General features: G+C 47.9%; 1 protein-coding gene across 5 annotated transcripts in view; it reads left to right on the forward strand.

Annotated features, from left to right (window-relative positions):
• The window catches only part of CYFIP2 (cytoplasmic FMR1 interacting protein 2), a 53,541-nt gene that overhangs the window by 6,083 nt on the left and 24,369 nt on the right, over positions 1-23,089 (forward strand). For 3 of the 5 annotated variants that reach the window (XM_083799018.1, XM_083799019.1, XM_083799020.1), the window contains exons 2-23: positions 138-278; positions 2,345-2,434; positions 2,514-2,591; positions 4,712-4,813; positions 5,703-5,884; positions 6,205-6,301; positions 7,016-7,144; positions 8,500-8,604; positions 11,251-11,342; positions 14,124-14,241; positions 15,105-15,224; positions 15,851-15,976; positions 16,784-16,950; positions 17,236-17,383; positions 17,768-17,921; positions 18,469-18,625; positions 19,353-19,449; positions 20,018-20,094; positions 21,028-21,136; positions 21,524-21,643; positions 22,321-22,520; positions 22,991-23,078. In XM_083799018.1, the coding sequence (XP_083655144.1) occupies positions 162-278; positions 2,345-2,434; positions 2,514-2,591; positions 4,712-4,813; positions 5,703-5,884; positions 6,205-6,301; positions 7,016-7,144; positions 8,500-8,604; positions 11,251-11,342; positions 14,124-14,241; positions 15,105-15,224; positions 15,851-15,976; positions 16,784-16,950; positions 17,236-17,383; positions 17,768-17,921; positions 18,469-18,625; positions 19,353-19,449; positions 20,018-20,094; positions 21,028-21,136; positions 21,524-21,643; positions 22,321-22,520; positions 22,991-23,078 (2,673 nt within the window). In that variant the 5' untranslated portion in view covers positions 138-161. Of the gene's footprint in view, positions 1-137; positions 279-2,344; positions 2,435-2,513; positions 2,592-4,711; positions 4,814-5,702; positions 5,885-6,204; positions 6,302-7,015; positions 7,145-8,499; positions 8,605-11,250; positions 11,343-14,123; positions 14,242-15,104; positions 15,225-15,850; positions 15,977-16,783; positions 16,951-17,235; positions 17,384-17,767; positions 17,922-18,468; positions 18,626-19,352; positions 19,450-20,017; positions 20,095-21,027; positions 21,137-21,523; positions 21,644-22,320; positions 22,521-22,990; positions 23,079-23,089 lie in introns of those variants that run through there. The other 2 variants (XM_083799021.1, XM_083799022.1) reach the window with 2 other exon arrangements.

Consider the following 23,089-nt stretch of genomic DNA (forward strand, 5'->3'; position numbering starts at 1 on the left):
AAGGAAAACAAGATGAACCAGGATCATATCGTCTGCGGTGCAAGTTAGTCCTGGTTCCAGTTTTATCCTTTGGTGCTTTCCCACTGAGTCTTCTGGCTGCTGACTGTCTATCACCCTCTCTTTTCCTTTGGATCTAGCGTGGAAACTGAAGAGCCAGAACCATGACCACCCACGTCACGCTAGAGGACGCCCTGTCCAACGTGGACTTGCTGGAGGAGCTGCCCCTGCCCGACCAGCAGCCATGCATCGAGCCACCCCCTTCCTCCATCATGTACCAGGTACCTCCAGCCCTGGCCGCAGCAGGGCATGCAAAGCGCAGGGGTTCATGCAAAGCACGGGGGCGCGTGGTGCTGTGAGAACGAGCAAAAATTGTTCCTGGTTCGGCGTGTTTAAGGAAATATTCACAACAGATCTAGCCACAAATCTGCTCCCAGAGAGACTGGTGAAAGGGACCTTTAAGTCTGAGGAAGATGTAGGGAAGTTGACAATGAGGACAAGAGGGCATGAACCAGTGAGAAGCCAGAGATAAGGTTTGTGATAACAGCAGAGAGTTCTCGGTGATGTTTTATTGTGCATGTATTTTTGTGCTTCCTTTTCATGGTACTGCCCGTGTCCAAGTAGGCCAAAATCAAAATTCTGCCTGAATTTGGCTGGCCTGTGCTGCCAGCACAGCTGGAGCTGCTGGTGGGAGAGCGGAGGGCATGCAGTGACCACAATCACTGCTCTGCCTCGAACACCCACAGATTTAGCTGCAGCTGCGCTGACCAAGCTTGGCGTGAGCCCAGGGCAAGGCTCAGACCCCTGCTTTTGCATCCACAGCAGGATGCCTCAACTGCTTGGCCACCACACCCTGTCCTACAGCACACACCCGGGGTTAAATATAACGTGGGGTTACTTTCTCTGTCCTGCCGCTCCTGTCTTCATGGTCTACCCGTGAGCGTGCATAAACGCACCCATACAGGGATTGCCGTGCCGTGTAGGCAGGGCTCTGAAATTACAGTATCTCTTTCAGCAGGTCAAGCTGCGGGCTTGTTCAGTAGCATTAGTATCTCTATGGGTTATCAAACCCAAAGGCATTTCAGGGCTGTTCAAATGTCAGCTAGCCCTGGAAAATGTTGGTATCAACTTAGCATCTCTCTTCACAAAATAATTTTTATTCTTTGCTGGCTTGTGTCCTGTGAGGGACTGAAGGTCCCGTCTTACGGCACAGCCTCACTCGTGTCTCGTATCACAAGTGTGCATTCAGCTGGGCCTAAAAACCTTGTCTTAACCGGATCTGGAAGTGTTTGCTCAGCTTGGTTCCTCATCACAGACACGTTGGGGTTAGCCCCGTCCCTGCCGCCCGGAGATGCACACGCAGCCCCAGCTTTTGCTTTCACCTCGGTCACATGCGCTGTCCTAGAGGCACTTCGAAAAGCGGCCCTGCGGCCACAGGTCCACGCTCCCAGCTTTGCCGCTCAGGAAATGGGTTATTGAGGTGAACACGGCTGCTGCAACGCTGATGACATTGCAAGGAGCAGCTCTGGGCGTCTGGGACTTGCGTGCGCTCTGCCCTGCAGCAGATACCATCAGCGCGCCTTGGCGGAGGAAATTGCCCAAGCACAAAGCGTGTGAATGGGCGCTCGGTGCCGCGAGGCCAAGGAGCTGCTTTTTCACCCCCCACCTTGCACTGCACTCTCTCGCTCCCATATCCAGACCCAAAGCAGTAGCTCAGCTTCCCAAACAACTGTTCCTCCCAAAGCATCTGCTTGCAAGAGCAACACTAGCACTGATAATGGCATCTGAACGAGTGCTGATTTTTGTATTTATGTTTTCCAGACATCTCTTTCCCTGCCCTTTCCGTGTGTTTATCCTTTGCAATTCCTGCTGACAGGATGTGGTCTTCCCCTAGCAGTCAGGGGCACAAATGGAAGTTAATGAGGTTGCGTTTGTCTTTGAGTTAACAGACTAAAGTCTTTAGTATAACCGCTAGAGGTTTGCTCACTGGTGTGGCTGCAGTTCCTTATAACTGATCTCCACTTGTCTTAGCTTGATTTTACAAGGCTTTGTCAGTCTTGATTGCCACATCTTCACACATATAAACTGCAGGGTCTCTTCTAATGAACATGCGTGGTTCAGATGCATTGCAGGCTGCCTGTACAAATCTACTCCAGCCCTAGAGACGCAGTCATTTCTAGCACCTCAAATTTTTCATAGGCTGACCCTGTGCCCTAGGTGCCCTCGAGCCTGTGCCCGCATAGGGTTCCCTGGATATACTCCCAAAACAATTGGCCAGCGCATGGCATCAGGTGAGAGAACAACCAGCGTGTATGTATTTTAATCCCAATCCCTGTTTCACCCACAGGCTAATTTTGACACAAACTTTGAAGACAGAAACGCCTTTGTGACCGGCATAGCCAGGTACATCGAGCAGGCGACGGTGCACTCCAGCATGGTGAGTCCCCTGGGCACTGCCCCGGCGATGCTGAGCCATGGCGTGTGCCCTGCCCCTACAACACCTCTCTGTATTTCAGAACGAAATGCTGGAGGAAGGCCACGAGTACGCCGTGATGCTTTACACGTGGAGGAGCTGCTCACGAGCCATCCCCCAGGTACCGGGGCCCTTTCCATACAGGGCTCTGCTTGGAGCACCTGTGTGGCTTTGTCTTGCATGGGTTAGTTTGGGCTGAAGACTGAAGCAGATAGAAAGGTTGGAAAGAGAGGCCACTGAGGGTTCAAATTATCCTCCTCACCCCACCTAAGTCTCAATCACTGACCTCAGCAACAGGTAGCTACTCCAGAAGAAGCAGGTCCCTGCTGCTGCTCCAGCAGAGGACATCTGCTCTGCACCCTTGTGTGTGACAGGGGCAGCTCCATCCCTGACCCTCTTAGCAGTACCTCTCAGCTAAGTCACACTAGCCACAAATGAAGCAACTGTTTGTGGCTGACGCGTTACATATATATACATATATATATATTTCCTGGTTTCAGGACCGTTTCCCCAGCTCCCCAAAGCAGTCATATTTGAAGTCACTTCACAACCGCAGGACCAGCTTTTGTGTCCCATAGCTGCGCAAGGATGCGGCTGAGCACAGCTCTGGTCCCGCTCAGTGCTTGGCATCGTGCTGTGTTTTGCTGCTTGGATCCCTATCCACTTCTCTGTCTGAAGATTGGGTAGCCTGTGCTTTAATTAAAGCAGTGCTCTTATTTCCTTTCCAGTGCACCACTGGAATATTTTTCCCTCTCATGTTGTGGGAAGATGCAGTTTGCTTCAGGCAAAGGCAGTTAGTTTTTGGAAGTTGAGAGTAAAAGTATCAGATCTGGTTTATAACACACTTCCTGACACCACTGCATGGTGTGTCTCAACTTCAGTTAAAAATTGCTCCAGTGCCAAGTGGGACTCCTGTGTTGCGTGAAGAAGCAAGATGGCTAGCTGTGATGACAACAGCCGGTGCTCTTGAGACGTGGCAGATTTGGGCTCTCCCTGACTTGCATGGAGCACAGTGGGCAGCTGGGGCAGCTTTCTGCATCCCAAACTGGTGCTGGGGCGCTGTCTCTGCTCTCATGGGAGCCCTGGCAGGGTCAGTGTTGAGCCAGGATGTATGAAGGAGCTCTTCACTATGTCAGAAACATTTCTGGAGTGAATATCCGCCTCACAGCCAGGTCTCCTCCAAACGCCCTTTTTTACTGCTGCTGTACCTGAAGGTCCTGGGTTTCATCATTCTCCTCTACTGCTGGTTCTGTTTCAAATGTTTTTCAGTCCTCTCTCCAACCAGAATCCTGCAGACACCTACAGACATGAGTAAGGTTGCCCATGAGGCCCACTGAGCCATGATTCAGACTCTGGCGCAAAGCTTGTCATCTGCAACATGAGCAGTGCTGGATCGCTGCAAAAGCGCAGGCTGACAATGCAGCCGGCAGATGTAGTGCACATCCATTAACCCTACTGATAAAAGGGTTTGCAGCACTTCCGTGGAGCCAGGAAGAAATATTTCCACATGGCTGACAATGCCCATGTTAGTGGTTCCCCAGGAAAGGTCAAACCTCAGTTCCCCTGGGTTATACTCTGCTGATGGTCTGACGAGATCCAGCCACGGGGAGATTGCTGATGCTGATTAGATTTTTGCTTATCTCCCATTTACATCTGATGCTGCGCTGCTGTTGCCTGTGCTGGCCACGCTAGCAGAAGGCAGGCCATGGCTGAGCTGATGGCAAGACAGAGTTACTTAAATTTAGCTTCCTAGGACTCTGATAAAGGTGACTCACTTCATTGCTGCTAGTCACATCCAAGCCCAGGGATTTTTAATGGGTCTGCAACAGAACCAGAGTTATCCCAGCAGGACTAGAGCAGAGCCATAGCATGGTGCCTTATGTCCATGGGACTTTGCAAGACAAAATCAAAGATAAATTTATAGTATAACATTCCCACATTGTATAGCAAGTACAGACTTCGTTTTTTTATGTATTCTACTCCAGACAAGTGCATTAGAAGATGGCATTTCTCAGAGTCAGGATTGTGTCCATTTATAACACATGGAGAGAATTCACATCTGAGAAAAAGCCCTTTCTGCCATCACCTGTTGCCTTGAAAACAAGCTCCCTCTGGAGTCCCTCTGTTGTCCTCAGATGGGGACAGGATTCACTGTGAAACAAGCAGAAGTTGGTGGCTGGTGCAAGTCCACAGCTGTGTTAGAAATGATGCTGATGAAGATGGTTTCTCTTTGCACTGCAGGTGAAATGTAATGAGCAGCCAAACCGAGTGGAGATTTATGAGAAGACAGTGGAAGTCCTGGAGCCAGAAGTCACCAAGCTTATGAAGTTCATGTATTTTCAGGTAAGCAGTCAAGGGGAGTGGTTAAGAATAATTTCTTACTTTGGTCTGAGGTTCCTCAACAGGGCTGTGCTGTGCTGTGCCTGCCCTGATCTCCTGGTGGGTTTCTAACTTGAAGTTATCTGTCCAGAGCCAAATCTGTGCTCTATCCCTTGCTCAGCCCCAAAATCTCATATACAAGCTGGGAATGAACACGCCTCAGCCCTTGAAGTTCATGGAGAACCAGAACTGTGGAGCTGGTGGATGCCACAGGCTCCTGGTTTTTGGGGTGCTGGCTGGTGGATGCAAGGGATATTCCTGTGCTGACAGCCTGGTGCCAGCATAATTTGCTCTTCGGCTCTTCCGTCTGAAGGAAAGCCATGAGGAACAGAGGGCTGATGGTGCAGCCAACATGTTCATCCTGGCCACAGAACCCGTCCGATGTCAGAGCACAGAAGCTTGCATTTAGCGGTTGCTGCATTTGAGGCACTTGCAAAGATAACACGCTCAGATCCCTGCAGAGCAGTGACCACGTAGCCAACAGAGCTGCTCTGGGCTTAAGGGAGCTCTCTACATCACCACCTGCATTTCTAACTGGCTGCAACTGGGCTTCACTGGCACATTTGGGTTTTATGTCCTATATATTGTAACGCCCCACCTAAAGAACCAAAGCATGACTTGGCAGAACACGCTGCACTCAGGGCAGGCACGGAGGATTCAAGCCCCGCTCCTCCCCTCCAGCACTGAGGACATTTGTCTATAGCGGTTTGAAATGCTGCTTCATTGCGTGGTGACAATGGAGGGAGACCCTGGAGCCTCTGTCCCCATCAGGACAAGGAAGGAGAGGTGGGTGGAGGTGGTGCTGTGCGTGTGTGAGCCTCTGCTGTGGTGACCGTGTCCCGCTGCCTTCCAGCGCAAGGCAATCGAGCGGTTCTGCAGCGAGGTGAAGCGCCTGTGCCACGCTGAGCGGAGGAAGGACTTCGTCTCCGAGGCCTATCTCCTCACGCTGGGCAAGTTCATTAACATGTTCGCTGTCCTGGATGAGCTGAAGAACATGAAGTGCAGCGTCAAAAATGACCACTCCGCCTACAAAAGGTGAGGGGCGAGAAGCAGCCGGCGCGGGGACAGGGCTGGGCCGGGTCTGGCAGGGGGAACTGCCCAGCAGAGAGATTGGGCGGATGTAAGGGGGCTGGAGGCTGGGTTTCTGTGCTGTTGTAGGCTCTCTGTGTGAGTTTAGCAAATGTCTGAGCTCTGTGTTTTGGTTCCCGATTGGTAAAATGGGGAAAGAGCTAAGCTGTGTTGCAGGGGGGCTCTGAGGCTGCAGCCCTGCAGCTGCGCGTGAGGTAAGGAAGGTGGGTGGTGAGGGCCTGCGTTGGGTGAGTGCGCCTTGGTGACACTGGATTTCTCCCTTCCAGAGCTGCCCAGTTTCTGCGGAAGATGGCAGACCCCCAGTCCATCCAGGAGTCCCAGAACCTCTCCATGTTCCTGGCAAACCACAACCGCATCACGCAGGCAGGTCCCATTCCTCCGAGCCAGTTAACCTTCCCACGTGTAGGCAGAGGCAATGGTCTCGCCAAGGCTGAGGGCGTTTCAGTCTGGACTGCAGCAATATCTGCCTCGTTTGTTGGGTCATTTCCACCGACTGTCGTTCTTTTGGTCAGGCTGTATAATTCCTGCAGTATTTCTTTCCAGTGGATCATCCTGGGTAGCTTTGGTGGTCTGTTTATGTCAAGACAAGGTGCAAGAAGAGCTCTCGGGGCTTTCTCACAGAAACTCTACCCTTGTTTTCCCCAGGAAATCCATCTAGTCTGTCTCTCCAACTGCATGGGGACTGCAGATCAGACACCAGGGGCCTCCATACCACCGGCTCTATAGCTTCTGCTAATTAGATGAAATATTGTACAGAGACAGCAGACAATCAGAAAGTCTGCTTCTGAGGCAGACCCTTTCTTTTCATCTCATTGTGATGCTTGGCTGCTGTGATCAGTCTGAAGGGGAAAGCTGCCCTACAGAAGGAAGGTTGTTCTTCACGGGTGGTACCATGAGGTCGATCTGCTATCTGTGACTTAAGCACACAGACAGGGTGTGTTTTTTTTTTTTAAGAAACCTCTTACCATTATGCTCTTAATCTTTTTCCACTTCTGGAAACATATTCCTGCTTATATTCTTCTGTCCGTGCATATTCTTCTGTCCATGTGGATAATGTGGCCCCTATTGCTGTTTCAGTGTCTGCACCAACAACTAGAGGTCATCCCTGGCTACGAGGAACTGCTTGCTGATATTGTCAACATCTGTGTGGATTACTATGAAAACAAGATGTATCTCACGCCCAGTGAAAAACACATGCTTTTAAAGGTGAGATTGAGTCATATTTATGGGTCTGAGTGTTTGGGCAGTTCCACTTCTGTTTTGGTAAAACGAAATTCCCTTCCAGGACAATGTTTCTCTTCGTTTTCATTTTTAACTCCTTTGGGTTTACATGCATCTCTTCTCTGTTGGCTGAGCCAACATCTTCTGGACTCAATGCTTGCTATGAAATGGGAAAGTTTTCTGCATGCAGCACCAAAGCTGCTTTCCACCTCTGCCTGTTTCCTTTCTGATCTCAGTTACCTTTTGTCTTCTGCTGGGATACCTCCATTCCCCCACTTTCTCCCCATTTATCCCTTCTTTGTAGCTGAACAGACTGAGCATGGATGAGGGTCAGAGATGTCCCACCTTGGTGCTCTGAAGTGGCACCTCTGCTGGGCAGTGCCATGGCTGCCTCTGTTCCCACTGTAACTTGGACCTTCTCCTGTCATTTCTTTTCTGGCCTTTCTGGCCTTCTTCCATGTTCCCGTATAAAAATCTTCTTTCCTTTCTCCCTTTCCTCTGCTCTACCCCATCTCCATCTCTGTCTTTTCTGCCAGTTCTTCCCAAGGTTGCCAGCAGCTCTGCCTGCTTGGCACTAAGGTGGTGCCAGCTGGTGGACGAGAGCACCTGGGGTACTCTGCACTCTCCAGAGCTGGAAGGGCTTTTTCTATTGTACATGGTGTGCAGGATCATAATTTTGAACTGGGTAACCTTATAGGATATGCTAAAATCACCACCAACTTTGCAACCCTGAATTTTCTTCTTGGTACTCATTTCCAAGAATAATCAGAAGACAGATCACCATACAGGTTTGGTTTCCTGAATCTAAAGAGCCCCAAATATGAACATGCCAAAGTATCTGCTTATTTTTTGTGTTTGTTCTTACTGTAAGTCAGTTATTACAGTGATTACAGTCACTATTACCCTAAAAACTTCATTACCATGGTATGAGTCAACTGAGGTTCTTTGAAGGACAAAGTTGGTATGTTTAATACCTGTAATGATCTGTACCAAAATAAAGGGAAAAAATCAACCCAGGAGAATATTTAAAATGTTTTCAGTTCTCTGGGAGCAAATGTTTGCCTTTTTAGTACGGGTGAAGAAGACTTTTGGGTTATTGTTACCTGTGAGAGAGGAGGAACAACTGAGAGTCATACATTTTTGCAGAAACATTCCATCATGGGTCCCCTGTCTGCCACACACATCCTTGCAGATATGTGCACGTTTTATACAGTTTTCTCGTGAGTGTCAGTTGGCACAGGAGCCTGAAATGGTCTTTCCTCACGCTATGCAAGTGCGAACTGTCTGACTTGTACTGCTGACTTCAGGCTATTGAAACCTAGCCTTTCTGTCTCCTCCAGGTGATGGGGTTTGGCTTGTATCTCATGGATGGGAACGTCAGCAACATTTACAAACTGGACGCCAAGAAGAGAATCAACCTTAGCAAAATAGACAAATTCTTCAAGGTCAGTGACCTGTCTGGGTGAGGCTGGAATTTACTACAGACCAATGAATTACAGACCGGTATCATTGCACACGCTGCCAACAAAAAAACAAACCACAGGAATCACTTACAGTTCCAAAAAAAAAACCACCCAAAGGGTCAAGAAATTACCTAGACTGAAGGATGAGAAATGGGATTGCTGTGAACATGCATAGGTGGGTGTAGCGTGGGTGAGATGAGCGATGACAGCCCTCCTGCTGAGGGGTGAAGGACGGGGATGGTGCGTGGGAAGCCCGTGTTTGTGGATGAGGGAAGGGTGTGCCAGACTGACGCACACTTCTAGCTGTGGGCACATTTTTGAGGCTGGCTTGCAGTCTTCTGAAGAGTACCATGATTTCAGGCCACTGGCAAACCTAGATAGGTTTGCTGAGGTCTGTGTGGGTGATGTTTGCGTGCTCCTTTCCCTCAGTTCACTGCTGAGCTGATGTGCTGAGGAACAGGGGACGAAACTGGCCAGCCAACATGTCATTGGCAGTCTTACTTGGTGTGTAACCTGTGCTCCCTGTAGGGCAGAAAAAGCTTCTTGAGGAGATTGTGTTGGCTGCAATTTGCAGGTGCTCATTGAGTTCCTCAAGGGGCTCGCCTGGTGGTTTTGGTGAATCCTTTTGTCTTTTGAGATCTTTTTTTTTTGAGGAAAGGTCTGCAGGAGCTGGGTGCTCCAGTGACGTGGGGGTAAGCAGCTGTGCAGCCTCCTTCTGCCCCATTTCCGTGTGCAGCTGGGATCAGCCCTGGGCTGGTCCACAGCTGGAGGTCAGGCTGTAGGGAGGATTTGGGATAACACTGTCTGCTTCCTCCCCAAATGCACTGTGTGTGCAAGCTGTTAGTGGCATATGGAGAGGAGGGCTGAGAGCCCTGATGTCTCTGCTTGATTGCATGGCTCGCAGGAGCTCAGCACAGTGCAAGCACCTCCTGCAGCATTGCAGGGTGAAGTCATTCTTCTCATCTATTGCTTCTGTGCACAAGGCTGGGTCTAGGAGGCTTTTTGGGTTTGGAGAAGATTAGTTCATGGTGGGATATGGCAAGGGACAAACGTGTTGGTGAGCCTGGATGGCTGATTTCAGGAAAGGCTGATGTACCTGCTGCTGCATCCTCAGCCCGAGTGAGTGGCGACTTGTTTACCTATCTTTGCACCATCTCCTGGGACGGCTCTGAGAGCAGGGCTCTGACGCCCGCGTAGGGAGCTACAGACCGACACCGTAACCTCACAGATGGGCAGAAAATGAGATGGCGGAATGCTTCCCAGTCACTGGGGAGATTGCTGAGGACTGCAGCTCTGCAAAGGAGATGTATTTTGCCATTCCTCGGAGTCTTCTGAGTTTTTTTCTGGTTCAGCTTTGCTAGTTTTATTGAATCTTTGCCTCAGTTTAAATCCAGCCCTCAGCATTCTGTGTAGAGTTTGGTCATCTTGGTGCGTTCAAACAGATCTGTTGTTCGTTGCAAAGTGTTGTGAGCCGTCAGAGAATCGGACTGGTAAAATATCTTCCACTGCATGGAATAACTTTCTCCTTTCCAGCTTTTTTTTCCACTTGCACTTCACCAACATCTGCTGTGGTTTCACCTAATCAGTTAAGTACCACTCCAGACTATCAGATCTCAATAAGAAAAGGCCAACTACTCCTTTTACTACATCTGCTTACTGCCTTCTGATTAAATTTCTAGTGGATTGACCAGGAATTTGAGTAGTGAAAATGAACTACCCCTTCATTTAAACCGTTTATGAAAGTGCCACTGGGAATCTCTAATGACAGCATTGCACATCCTCCACACAAGCCAGCCTGAGAAGTTTGATAATAGGACAGTGAATTTGCCACCATCTTCCCTGTATTTTGGGGCTAGGCTTTTGTAGCTGGGTGACGTTGAAGCTTCTCTTTTTTTGAAGAATTGTAGGTAGCTCTTGGTTGAATGTAGTTTGCAGCTGAAAGCTTAGTCCAGCAGGGACCTGTCTGAGCTTGAGGCACATTTACTGCACTTAGAATTTATTTTCCTTCAAAATCCTCCTGAGACGTAAAGGGAGAACAAAGCCATGTTATATTGCAGACAGACATTGACTGTGTTTTTGTTTTCGTGGTGAAATTGTAAGACACATCACTAACAACCACAGTGCCAAAGTAAAATCTGAGTCCCAGGGGAAAGATGCCACATCCCTGGCAGTCCAGGCAGCAGAGCAGCCGGCAGCTCCCCTCCCCAGCATGCTGCCAAAATACCAATGTGCTAGTTTTTGTCCCTCAGTTCTGTTGAGGATTATGGCAGGAGGCAGTAAGTGCTGTTTAAGAATACGATTCTCTCTTTTTGGTATAAAAAGACCTTTTTCTGTCGCAGCTGATGCTGGTTACAGCACTGAACCTTTCTGGTATTAACCAAGCCAGTATCAGCAAGCCCAGGGCTCCAGAGCACTCGCAGGGAGTGATCTTACTTGCACAAAAAAAAAAAGTGATAGTTTTCAGTTGCTTCCTAGGTGTGAAAAGACCCTGCATCCAGGTTTGCACCTTGCTTTGAACAGTCTGACACTTCCTGTAGCTTCGGAGATGCAGGATGCCACTTCGTAGTCCCTTGTGTCGCCCTAGGGACTCTCCGCCGCGTTTCAACCATCTTTTGTTTTCTTTTCCAGCAGCTGCAGGTGGTTCCTTTATTCGGCGATATGCAGATAGAACTGGCCAGATACATTAAGACCAGTGCTCACTATGAGGAGAACAAATCCAAGTGAGTGCCTGCCATAATGTCTCTTGGCTTTGTGTGTGTCCCGAAAGCTGTGGGAGCTGCCACTCCTCCTCCCCGGCGTGCGTGAGGTCTGTGCACGGGTACCTGTGTGTGTCCCCAGGGGGTGCACACCCCAGCGTGCCTGACTCTGCGGCCACCTGTGTGTGCACGTGTGTACCTGTGTGTCCCTGCATGGGAGGACGTCCTCGCCGACTCCGTGGAACCGTTCCCGTCCGTGCAGGCAGGCGAGCGGGCATGGTGCGCGGTCCGGGGCGGCCGCTGAGTGCTTGGGACGTGTGAGTGTGAGCAGCGTGTTCCTGCTCTGGAGAGATTTTAATCCACAGTTTTCACCCCGAGGACAAAATCCTCCAGAGCGTGAACACAGCGCCAGATCTATCTATGTGGTAGGCAGGGCGTCTCTTCTAGCTCAGGCACTTTCCTGTGTAGAAAGGCAGCGGGAATAAGAATTGAGCAGGGTGGGTCAGATGCACTGAAAAGGAATAAATGTTGTGGGAAAAAGGCAGAACTGGAGTCTTTCCAGGTGTACTCAGTCGTTGTGGCATGGGGTACGCAGCGTGGCTTCACAGTGTGAGTTGGAAGCCAGTTTGTTGCTCCCATCAAGAGAATTTGCAGGTGTCACTTCAGATCACACCACTCGTGTGCGAAGGCCCAGTTGTCTCTGTAGCTTTGTGTGGTGCTCAGTCAGTGTTAGAAGCATCGCTGGTAGGTTTGGACATCCTCAGAATAGCGTTTGCATCCGCACGTAAGCAAAGCCCATCCAGGCTGTGTTGGCTGTAATCACTGATTGCAGCCTGGCTTTCACCAGCGAGTGACCATTCGCCTGTGGGACCAGGCTGCGTGGAAGTCAGATTTCTCCGTCACCTGCGAGAAGCAGTCTAGCTGAACAGCCACCAGGACAGGAACTAACCAACAGCCTCATCGCTGCGCCTGTTTGCTTTTCCCTTCCCCACGGCGGGTCCTGCTTTCTGCCGCTGTGTGGCTCGCCCGGGAGCGCCCTCCCCTGCCCTCCTGAGGGCTGGTTGAAAAGTGCCAATTCATTTTTCACAAGAAATTTGAAACTAGTTTCACAGAATTTCCCAAGCAAAAGGCTTTCGATTACGATTGAAAATTAAAAAAATAAACTACAATTCTACAAAATGTAAATTTTAAAAATATTAAAAAAAAATCAAATTGAAAGGGAAGATTATCTAAGAATTGACACCTTTTTAATCCAAAACTGTTCAGAAAGCACATTTCAACGAAACGTGTCAGCTGCATTCATTTTCTCATCTCAAAACCAAGGTAGCTCGCAGGCTGTTTACCTGTGCACAATTTAATGTCTGTCTCAAAATCTGTCCACCAGGTCTTTGTGCTGCACCTTACTAACCGATGGTTCTTCCTCACTCACTTGCTTTCCCAGCAAATTGCATGGGGCTTCCAACACTAACTCTGCCAAGGTGGTTCCATATGTTCCCCATTTCTTACTAATATTGTTTTTGTCACTTTCTTTCCCTCCTTGTCTCCATGAAAATGGAATTAATTGGTGTTTTTCCTGCATGGCGTTTTGTTTCTGCACTGTGGACTAGATTGTGTGTGGCAGGGAGGGCTGGGGCAGCCCTGGCCACTCCTGCCAGCCTGCCGATTGTCTGGTGGGGAGCACGGGACATTCAAACGGGTAAGAGTCGAGCGATGGGACTCGATGGTGGGAGGCTGGATTTCACAAGGGATGACATGGTCCAGCACTTCCAGGACTTTCCATCTCCACAAGTGTTGCCAACAGGAGCCTCACAGTTAACTGTGGGAATACATTTTCCTGTGTATGTCCATGTCAGCAGCAGGTTTCTCACATCCCTTTTGTACAGCCAGTCTAGATTGGAGAAGAAGCCTATCTATCTTAAGATGGTCAGTTATTTAGGGGAGAAAAAAGCAGGCTCTGAACATCTAAAACCATTGTGATGACGGAGACAGATGTGAGAGTCTCGCTGACAGAAGTTTGTTTGCACAAAGCATTTTGATGGAGCTGTTCTGGTTCTATGTCAGTGGCTAATAAAGGTCTGGGAAATGTGAGATGTTAAAATAGAAAGACCCGGTTCTTGCTTATTCTGACCACTTCTTCACATGACTGTGCCACTGGAAGGGGAGAGCTGCCTTCGCTTTAAGACCGCTTTCCACTGTTACAGAGTACGTGTGGCTCAATGCAAATGAAAATCTAGTTCTTTTAATCATCTCCTGCTCACTGTTCACTCCCAGAGTTGCTCAGTAAGCTGATAATGTGAGCCAGAACCAAAAAGAGCAGAAGGGCTGTTTCCATGATGGCCCCTTGCAGGATCTTTCCTTGCAGCAGAAGGGCACGTGACCAGCCCTATAGGACGCAGAAGGATGACCTCTAAGGAGATGATTATCCTTAAGTTTAGCAGAAGGGATGCAAACGGTGATGGGGCTCTGCAGTTTGTCTTTCCCTGAAAGCTTGCCAGACAGCGGCCAGGGAAATAACCACCTCTGCCCATGGGGGTAGGTGGACCCAACATGGAGAGCAGCCTTCAGGGGGGATGGAGCAGAGGTGTTCTAGCAGAAAGGTGAGGCAAAAATCCCGGTTGTGCTGTTGAGACCATCTTTGGAAGACATCACACACCCCGGGGGTGAGAGAGAGGACAGGCTGCCTTGTAGGTGGCGTGTCTAGGGCACGTTGAGGTGAAGAGAGCAGCTGAGCGAAAGGCTTTGTCCCTGGGGGTGTCTGAGTGGAGCCCCGTGTCCTGTTCTTGAAGCCGTTGCTTTTTTGCCCAGGTGGACGTGCACTCAGAGCAGCATAAGTCCCCAGTACAACATCTGCGAGCAGATGGTGCAGATCCGGGACGACCACATCCGCTTCATCTCGGAGCTCGCTCGCTACAGCAACAGCGAGGTAAGTGCAGGGTGGTCACTGTAATCCTTGGACAGGCGAGGCTGGGAGGGGACAAGTGTGGCAGTAGTATGGACCTGCTGTGCCAAGGACATACAACGAGAAGGGGAGAAGGATACACGTGAAACAAACCACTGTTAAGCAATAAAAAAGCAAGTCATGAAAGGTCCCTGCCCGTGCAAAATCATGTGCACTGGAAGGCCTACTCTGCAAGCTCTGCTCCTTGGCCGCAGCTCAGTCAAAATAAGAAGGAGAAATATTTTTGCAGCTAATTGTTTATCATCGGCCGTGGGTGGCAGAACACCCATGTCTTGCAGATGGGTCTTTTCTGTTACACAGAGCTATCGGTCAGGGCTTTGAGGAAAGTTCTCCACAGCAGCTCTGTTGATCGCTGAATGTCAGAGCCCTTTCTGATGCGACTGAGACTGTTTTTTTTTTGCAAATGTGGGATCCTCACTTTTAATTTAATGATTTGTTAGTGTTCTTAGCCTTTTTGTTTTGGCATTTTTATGTGCTATTTTGAACTTTGAATCAGTAAAGGCCTCTAGAGGAGTTCAGTGGTATTAGACCATCACTAAGCAACGGGAAGATGGAATGAGAAGGTCAGTTATTTGCTCTGAGGTTACAGGTCAGACTCATTTTTCTGTAGGAAATAAATGGACCACCTGGGTAATAAGAGTCCTGCCAAGTTATACCTCTTTTCCCACGGGATTGTATATGCACAGCACAGTTTTAGCTTGATCATAAGGTCATGGGGAATTCTTTTCAGCTGGGATTTGAGAGAGATCTGCTGCTGCTGTTTGGCTGAGCCAAGGCACTGCAGCGAGCTGCTGACTCTAGCCCTGATGTGATGTGATCTTCTCCAGGTCGTCACTGGCTCAGGGCTGGACAGCCAGAAGTCAGATGAAGAGTACAGGGAGCTCTTTGATCTCGCTTTACGGGGGCTGCAGCTGCTGTCCAAGTGGAGTGCCCATGTCATGGAAGTGGTGAGTGCATCAAAGTGTGTAATTTCCTCCTCTTCCTGGGCTAACGTGAATGTTTCAACACAGCACACAGTACTGATTGTGGAAAGGTGAGATTGCTTGCATGCCACCTAACTTTAAGCCTTTGACAAACATGCTAAAATCAGGCAGCTAATCACCCCGAAGTCTCTCTGTACCAAACAGAGAAGCAGAGCTCGCTCATCTCTCCTTAGAGCTGAACTGCCCTTTGCAGGTGCAGGGCGCCCCCAGAGACATTAGAGGAGGCTGGTGACTTCTCACCTGAACACCTCTGTTAAGTACCGAAAGAAGGGTGATAAGTCTGGGTCTTTAACAAGTAAAACTGTAATTCGAATAATTATGGAAATTCTTAATTTGGAAAGTTTTGACCACACCTTAACACAAGTCCATGGATGTTAAAAGCCCGATATGACTGGCACCTCCCAAATACACAAAACCAATATTCAGTACAGTGATAACGCAGCCAGGAAGAAGCATACATTCAGCTCCCAAAGGAGTGTCAAACAACTGTAGTAAAGTCCGGGGAGTGTTTCTGGCAGGGCCCTCTTCAATCCCTCCAGCCCTTCTTCTTACTCATTGCAATGTTAACAGTGCATGTTTCCATCTTCCAGTACTCTTGGAAGCTGGTTCATCCCACAGATAAGTTTTGCAACAAAGATTGTCCAGGAACAGCAGAAGAGTATGAAAGAGCCACCCGGTACAACTACACCAGTGAAGAGAAGTTTGCCTTTGTGGAGGTAGGTGCCAACTGCTGCCTCGTTCTGTAGTGCCATAGCAGATAGAGTGGCCTGGCTATCAAGTTTTGTGCACTTTGCCCCAAATTATCTAGGTCACTTGGATAAGTCACAAAGTACCAGATTTTTAAAAGTATTTCAGAGTATTTGGACTGCAGTTTTCAAAGGTCATCTCTTAGCTGCACCTCGCAGGTGTCCACCAGCAGTGTGGAAGTCTGCTTTTGAAAATCATAGATTAAATTCTCTCCAGCATTCTAAAATGGAAATAGCAGTCCTTCCTTCATCCAGGTATTTTGCTTACAGTCAACAACTGCCGTTACGGAAGAGCAGTGAGCAGCATGAGGAGGGGGCAGTGAGCAGAGTGGCTCCCCAATGAATTGTACCTTTTTCTTAAAGTTTTGTCTATGCATAAAATATAATTAAGAGTGAGTAAGAACCAGCAAAGACTGTTTTCTCATCCATATTCTGTTCTCATCGGGTCTGTCCAAGGCACACAGCTGCACCCATGTGTGGGGCATGTGCAGTTTCCCAGGACTGGGTATTATTAAAGATATCAAGAGATCAGGAGGGGAAACAGAGTCTGCCAAGGGATAGGGACCATTTCAAAGGAAGTGGTACTAGAAATGTTCCCCCTGTTTGTGGTGATCCTTAAAGCAAATAACATTAAAAAAAAAAAACAACACCTATTCGTTGTACCTAAGTTACTTGAATAGAATTAATTTAGTACCAAGTTATCATAATGGTGGATTTATGGACCTCTCCATACAAAGGAAAAATGGGAAGTACTTCTGTTTTTAATTTTTGCTTCAGGTAATTGCCATGATCAAAGGTCTGCAAGTGTTGATGGGCCGGATGGAGAGTGTCTTTAACCAAGCCATCCGCAACACCATCTATGCAGCCCTGCAGGACTTTGCCCAGGTGACCCTGCGAGAGCCGCTCAGGCAGGCAGTCAGGAAGAAGAAGAACGTCCTGATCAGGTTGGTCTTTCTTGAATGTAATGCAAAGCCGGTGTATTTATTTGTGTAATGCATTTGTACTATATGCATAGTGGCCCTGCAGACATCTTAATATTATACAACCAGCCAACATACCTTGGCCAGCAACTTTTTTCATGGTCAGTTTTGAACATGACTCTCCTCAAAACAACTTTGTGTCTCCCCACCTCATATACTCCCCACCCCATATGTGCACAGCAGTCAATATTTTCACCTTGCAGTAAAATCAAGTTTAAGCACTAATTTCCATCTCCCTGCCTATTTCAGTGTTCTGCAAGCAATTCGGAAGACGATTTGTGACTGGGAGGGAGGTCGAGAGCCACCAAATGATCCTTGCCTGAGAGGTGAGAAGGATCCTAAGGGTGGATTTGATATTAAAGTCCCACGAAGAGCAGTAGGACCATCAAGTACGCAGGTATGTAAATCTGTATCTCCCGAGTAAGGAATTAATGGCCTTACAGCCATGTAGGAGTCTCCCATCCCGTGGGTTGGCAGCTGTTTCCGTGGGCTTTTTTAATAATGTCTTAGAATATTGTAACTCAGTAACGTCATACCTTGTAACATCAATAACTCACATGCTATGTGTTAAATGTTGCCTTGATGCCTAGTTTGTTCCCAAAGCCTCCTTTTTTTAGGTTGATGATTATTTCTAGTTCAGAATGATGGTGGCCTACAGGGCTGAGAGAGTAGAGTAGAAGCCAGCCGGGAGAAGTGTTATTTTTTTGCTGCAGAACACCATGGCGGTGTGTGGTGGTATCTCACAGGAGAGCAGTAACTACATGTTAACTTCCTTCCAAAGCTCTACATGGTGCGGACCATGCTGGAGTCCCTCATAGCAGACAAGAGTGGCTCAAAGAAGACTCTGAGGAGCAGCTTGGATGGACCGATAGTCTTGGCCATTGAGGAGTTCCACAAGCAGTCCTTCTTCTTCACCCACCTTCTCAACATCAGTGGTGAGGCTATGGCATGGGGAGGCCTGAATCCAAGTTTTGCACACTTAGACAAGCAAAGTATCTTTGCTCTGTATTCACCTATGCAGAAGATTTTCCTTGATTTTTTCCTAAATGTTCTACTTCAGCCTGATACAGGCTTGCTTCTAGGTGGTAATCATTATGTGAACGGGAATGAGTCAGCAATAGCAAACGAGACATAAATTGTAGTTTAGTTTCTAGGAGTGGAGTTTTCTTTCCATCCTAGCCAAGCTTCTGAGCCACTGGGCGCAGAAGAAATCTTCCAAAGTGATTTTGAGACATTGAAATTTTCTTCCTGGAGCTCTAGAGCAAAAGGAACGATGCCTTCTTTCCTCTTCCATTACAGAGTGCTTGGACAGCATGGACAAAGTCTTTGTTTAAAAGCAGAGACATCTCAGAAAGCAGTTTCATGCCCCAAACCAGTCCAATATGATGCCACTGGAACCGCCTCTTGTGCTTTTCCCTCTCTGCCATCCCTAGGGAGTAACTTTGGTGCCCTCCCCCCGGGGGGATCTCCTCTGTGTTTCAGAAGCGCTGCAGCAGTGCTGCGACCTGTCCCAGCTGTGGTTCCGGGAGTTCTTCCTGGAGCTGACCATGGGCCGCCGCATCCAGTTCCCCATCGAAATGTCCATGCCTTGGATCCTCACGGACCATATTCTGGAAACCAAAGAGCCCTCCATGATGGAGTAAGAGATGATGGGCTGTGGTGGGTCTGTGCAGTCACTCAGGCTTGCGATTTTATTTTGGAGAAGGGTAGGCTGGTGGTGAGCAGTCTCTTTGACAAGGAAGGAAAAAAACAAACTGTATTTCTTGCCTTGCTGTCACATGAGTGTGTACTGTGTGAATAACTCATTAGCAAATGCACACTGGCTGCTTCCTGACACTGGCACTTGCTTATGCATCATAAACCAGCAATTGGCAACTGCTGTATTAGGATCAGCACACAACTTGGTGATAGTCATCTGCATGCAGCAGCCAGACAGCATGTGCAACCAAATGGATGTGGGCCCTGGCTGAAGCACTGAAGCACTTTTTTTTTTACAAGTGATAAATGATCAGAAGTATTGCTGTTATGCAAGTACAGTTATGTTCATAATAATATTCCTCATTAGGAAAGCTTTGTTTACCATTTCATAACCACCATGAGGGCACTCTGTGGAGTGAGCGCAGGACGACATTTTTTAATGGCAGAGAGGGAGCAAGTGTTAATTGAACAAGTCACAGTTAGGACACGTCCAGGTCTGTTCTTGCTGCTTCCAGCAACTCGGACAGAGAGAGTGAGGTGGGGAGATTTGAGGGGCGGGAGTGAGTGGAGGTGAAAGGGGTGATGTCAGAAAAAAGCCAGTTCTTGTATCGAGTCGCTGCTGTTTTTGCTGATATTCTCCAAGGCATGATCTGTCTTCTTGCCCTCAGGTATGTACTGTACCCCTTGGACCTCTATAATGACAGCGCATACTATGCCTTGACCAAGTTCAAAAAGCAGTTCCTGTATGATGAAATTGAAGCTGAAGTAAGTCATTTTCATCTTTATTCTATAGAAGGAACTCACTGGGGTCACATTGCCCTGTTTGACAACCCAGCCCAGCAGTGCAGTGAATTAGTTGTAGGCATCTCCTGAAAAATATATCCCATGAGAATGAGAAGTTTTCAAAAGATCAGAATATTCTGAGAGCTGACATGCTCTGCTGATTAAGGGCTTCAGCTCAGCAGTGCCCATGGGGACCAGTGGAAGCCAAATGCTGTTAAACACTGGGAGCCTGGAAGAGTCTGTCTGATGGGCAAAAGGTTATGAGGCATCAAAGGAAAACGAGAACCCAGAGATCCCTGCAAGAGAAGGATGACTGGGAATGGGGGACTGGGCCCTCTAGGAACATTTAGAAACTATAGGACAGAAACATAACTGCAAATTTCTGCTTATGTTTAGCATGTGAGATCTGCAGTGTGGTTTTTAGATAGTCTGACATACATGAGTGTATTAAATTAGAGCTCTGTATTGCGTTGTATCGGTCTTGCATGAGTAGGAAGGAGCTATTCTGTGTTAGTGACACCCTCACGATGTCTTGTTTTTTCTCCCTCAGGTGAATTTGTGCTTTGATCAATTTGTGTACAAGCTGGCAGATCAGATCTTTGCCTATTATAAAGCAATGGCTGGCAGGTAGGAGAACCTGACTGCTGCTGATGAGTGGTGATAGTGCTGCATCCAAGTCACTGTTAACCAAAAGGTTCCCCTCAGGGAGTAGCCGCTGTGGGTAAACATAACAAAACAGATCATCCTTTCCTCACAGAGCGTGCTATCCGTGTCACACCAGTGTAGATGGGAAAAATGAATTAATGGTGGCAAGGCAGACGTGGTTAAAAGTGAAATAAAAACAATTCATATCCTATGTATCTATTTGAGTACAATTTGTGAGAGCAGCAGCAAAGTAAACCAAGCCTATTGAAGACATGTCATTGCTTGACACTTGTACCAGACAGATGAGTGGAAACCTCCCATCTCTAAGAAACAGGGATATGCACTTGTCCTCACCCTAGCAGAGCAGCAGGACTTGTAATGGCCAGAAGGATTCTCACTGTCTTAGGTCACACTTCAGACAGCTGCCTGCCTCCAGTTGGGCCCTTCATGACTTTTCCTTCTAACCACTGAAAGAACGTGGATGAACTCTAATGAGAGTCCTCCTCTCATGTCCCCAAAGGTGAACCAAGTCTTCAGTCTAACTGTGCCAGGAGTTTTGTCTCTAATCACATTTGGCCTTAGAGGAGAGCAATCACTGTCACCAGCAAACTGTTCCTACAGCAGACCTTCAAGGAGGGAGCATACCTGTGGGTTAACCCCACTTCCTGGCACTAGTGATATCTTTCAGCACAATCTTTTATCTTTTTGGATGTTTAGCCGTAAAAGCCAAGAACGATAGAGGCACGGCAGTCCCCAGGTAACAACTTCTGCTCTGCGATTTAGTTAGTACTGTGTGGAAATTTTCTTGGCATTCAGAGCAAGTTGAAAAGAAGGATGAAAACAACTCTGGAAAAGATCCACAGAGTAGCCGATTGTGCATGTTTCCTTTTTCCTGACACTGTTTTCCTTTTTCAGTGTTTTATTGGACAAACGTTTCCGGGCCGAGTGTAAGAATTACGGGGTGATCATTCCATACCCACCATCCAACCGCTACGAGACACTGCTCAAGCAGAGGCACGTCCAGGTACACTGCAAGCAGTAGATTCTGGTATTCACAGCTCTTGGTGTATCATCCTTTTGTTGGCAGCTGGCATCGTAGTGCTGGGCTCAGTCAAGACCAGTGCTCTAATGTGAATGGTTGAACCTGCTTCTGACACACCACACTCAGGACATGGGGCCGGAGGGGGAAATTAATTAACTAAGTTATTATAATTAAGTTAAGCTTCATGTTTCCATCCTTACTTTCTTAAGTAATAGTAAACTCACCAGAGGCATTTGTATTACCATTTTCACATTTAAGCAGCATTGGATATTTGGCTTTAACTTTTGTCTATTAAAAAACAATCAAAACACCAAAACAACTTTTCCCCATCTGTATATAACATACAAATATTTTCTCTTCTTTTCCCAGTTGCTGGGTAGGTCAATCGACCTGAACAGGCTCATAACCCAGCGTATCTCAGCAGCGATGTACAAATCATTAGACCAGGCCATTAGCCGCTTCGAGAGTGAGGACCTGACATCCATAGTGGTAAGAACTGTTCCTAACAGAGAATAAATATTGAGAATAATACACTGCTATGAATACAGAGTCAGCTGTCTTCTGCCAGAAGTCCCACCTACAGTAGGTTTCAGCCAGACGTGCATTCTCCTTTATGGTGCTGAGTCTCTACTATTTCTACTTATGAAGCCTTAATTGCGTTATTGTTGGACCGTATCTGTGTAAGTCATAAGGTAATAGTCAGCAGTTAAATTTTGCAGACCTTGTAGAATAGAGTCCTGTGATCTGGGAGCGGGAAATCTTGATAGTAATTCCCTCTGTTGGATGCAGGTAACTGAGATCGCTTACGTGTGTACAGGATTTGCTGCCTTTGATACTTTACAGGAGCATCACAGTCAAGTAGTGTAAAATTACCAGTTTCCACCTCCGAAGGATTCTGATGTGAAAGCCAGCCAGCACTCAGCGGGGAACAAATTATTTTTTCTGCCTGCAAGTTTAGGAGATACTGGACCAGGACCCCCTTGAGTAGAAGTGCAATTGGCCTCGGCCACTGACTTAAATTGATGTCTTTATCATTTGCTACATCCTCACCTGGGAAGTTGTGTGCGGGGTGTGGATATAGAATCATTCCCTTGGCAGTTAAATCAGCTGTTTCTGTTGTCATCTTGGTAACACTTTTGCATCTGCCACTGCTTTATGTGCTGCAGGAGCTGGAGTGGCTGTTGGAAATAAATCGCCTGACTCACAGGTTGCTGTGCAAGCACATGACTTTGGACAGCTTTGATGCCATGTTCCGGGAGGCCAACCACAACGTCTCCGCACCCTATGGGCGCATCACCCTCCATGTCTTCTGGGAGCTCAATTTTGACTTTCTACCCAACTACTGCTACAATGGATCTACCAACAGGTGAGGAGGAAAAGCAGGGCAGGGGGCACCTGGAGACCCTGTGTTTCTTTCCAAAAAGTCACACCTGCCACATAAAATCCACATGCATTGCAGTGAGGTTTTCATTCCAAATGAAATGCAGCAGCAATAGAAAAAGTTAAAGCCCACCAGCTCCTGCTGGCCTTGAAAGCTCTAGTAACAAATTCAAGCAACAAAGTTGTACAGAGACTGCAAGCAACTGAGGTAGTTTGGTTTAGAGGGCTGTGACTCCACAGCAGAACTGTGGCAGCTTCTCAAAAAAAAAAAAAGAAAAAAAAAGGCAACACCATCTTTGTAGTGTGTTAAACCGATGTGTTTTACATCCGTGATAGATTGGAGCTCATTCGTGTAGCTCAGGTACTGCAGTTCATCCCGGACTGCGCAGTGTCTGCACTGACCGTGGTTAACCAGGCACTGACCGCTTTCCTCCCCGTCTCCCGTGCCCACCACAGGTTTGTGAGGACGGCAATCCCCTTCACACAGGAACCCCAGCGGGACAAACCAGCCAACGTTCAACCCTATTACCTCTATGGATCCAAGGTCAGTAAATG

The sequence above is a fragment of the Anser anser genome (genome assembly GCF_964211835.1).
Source record: "Anser anser genome assembly, chromosome: 14".
Lineage (NCBI taxonomy): Eukaryota > Metazoa > Chordata > Aves > Anseriformes > Anatidae > Anser > Anser anser.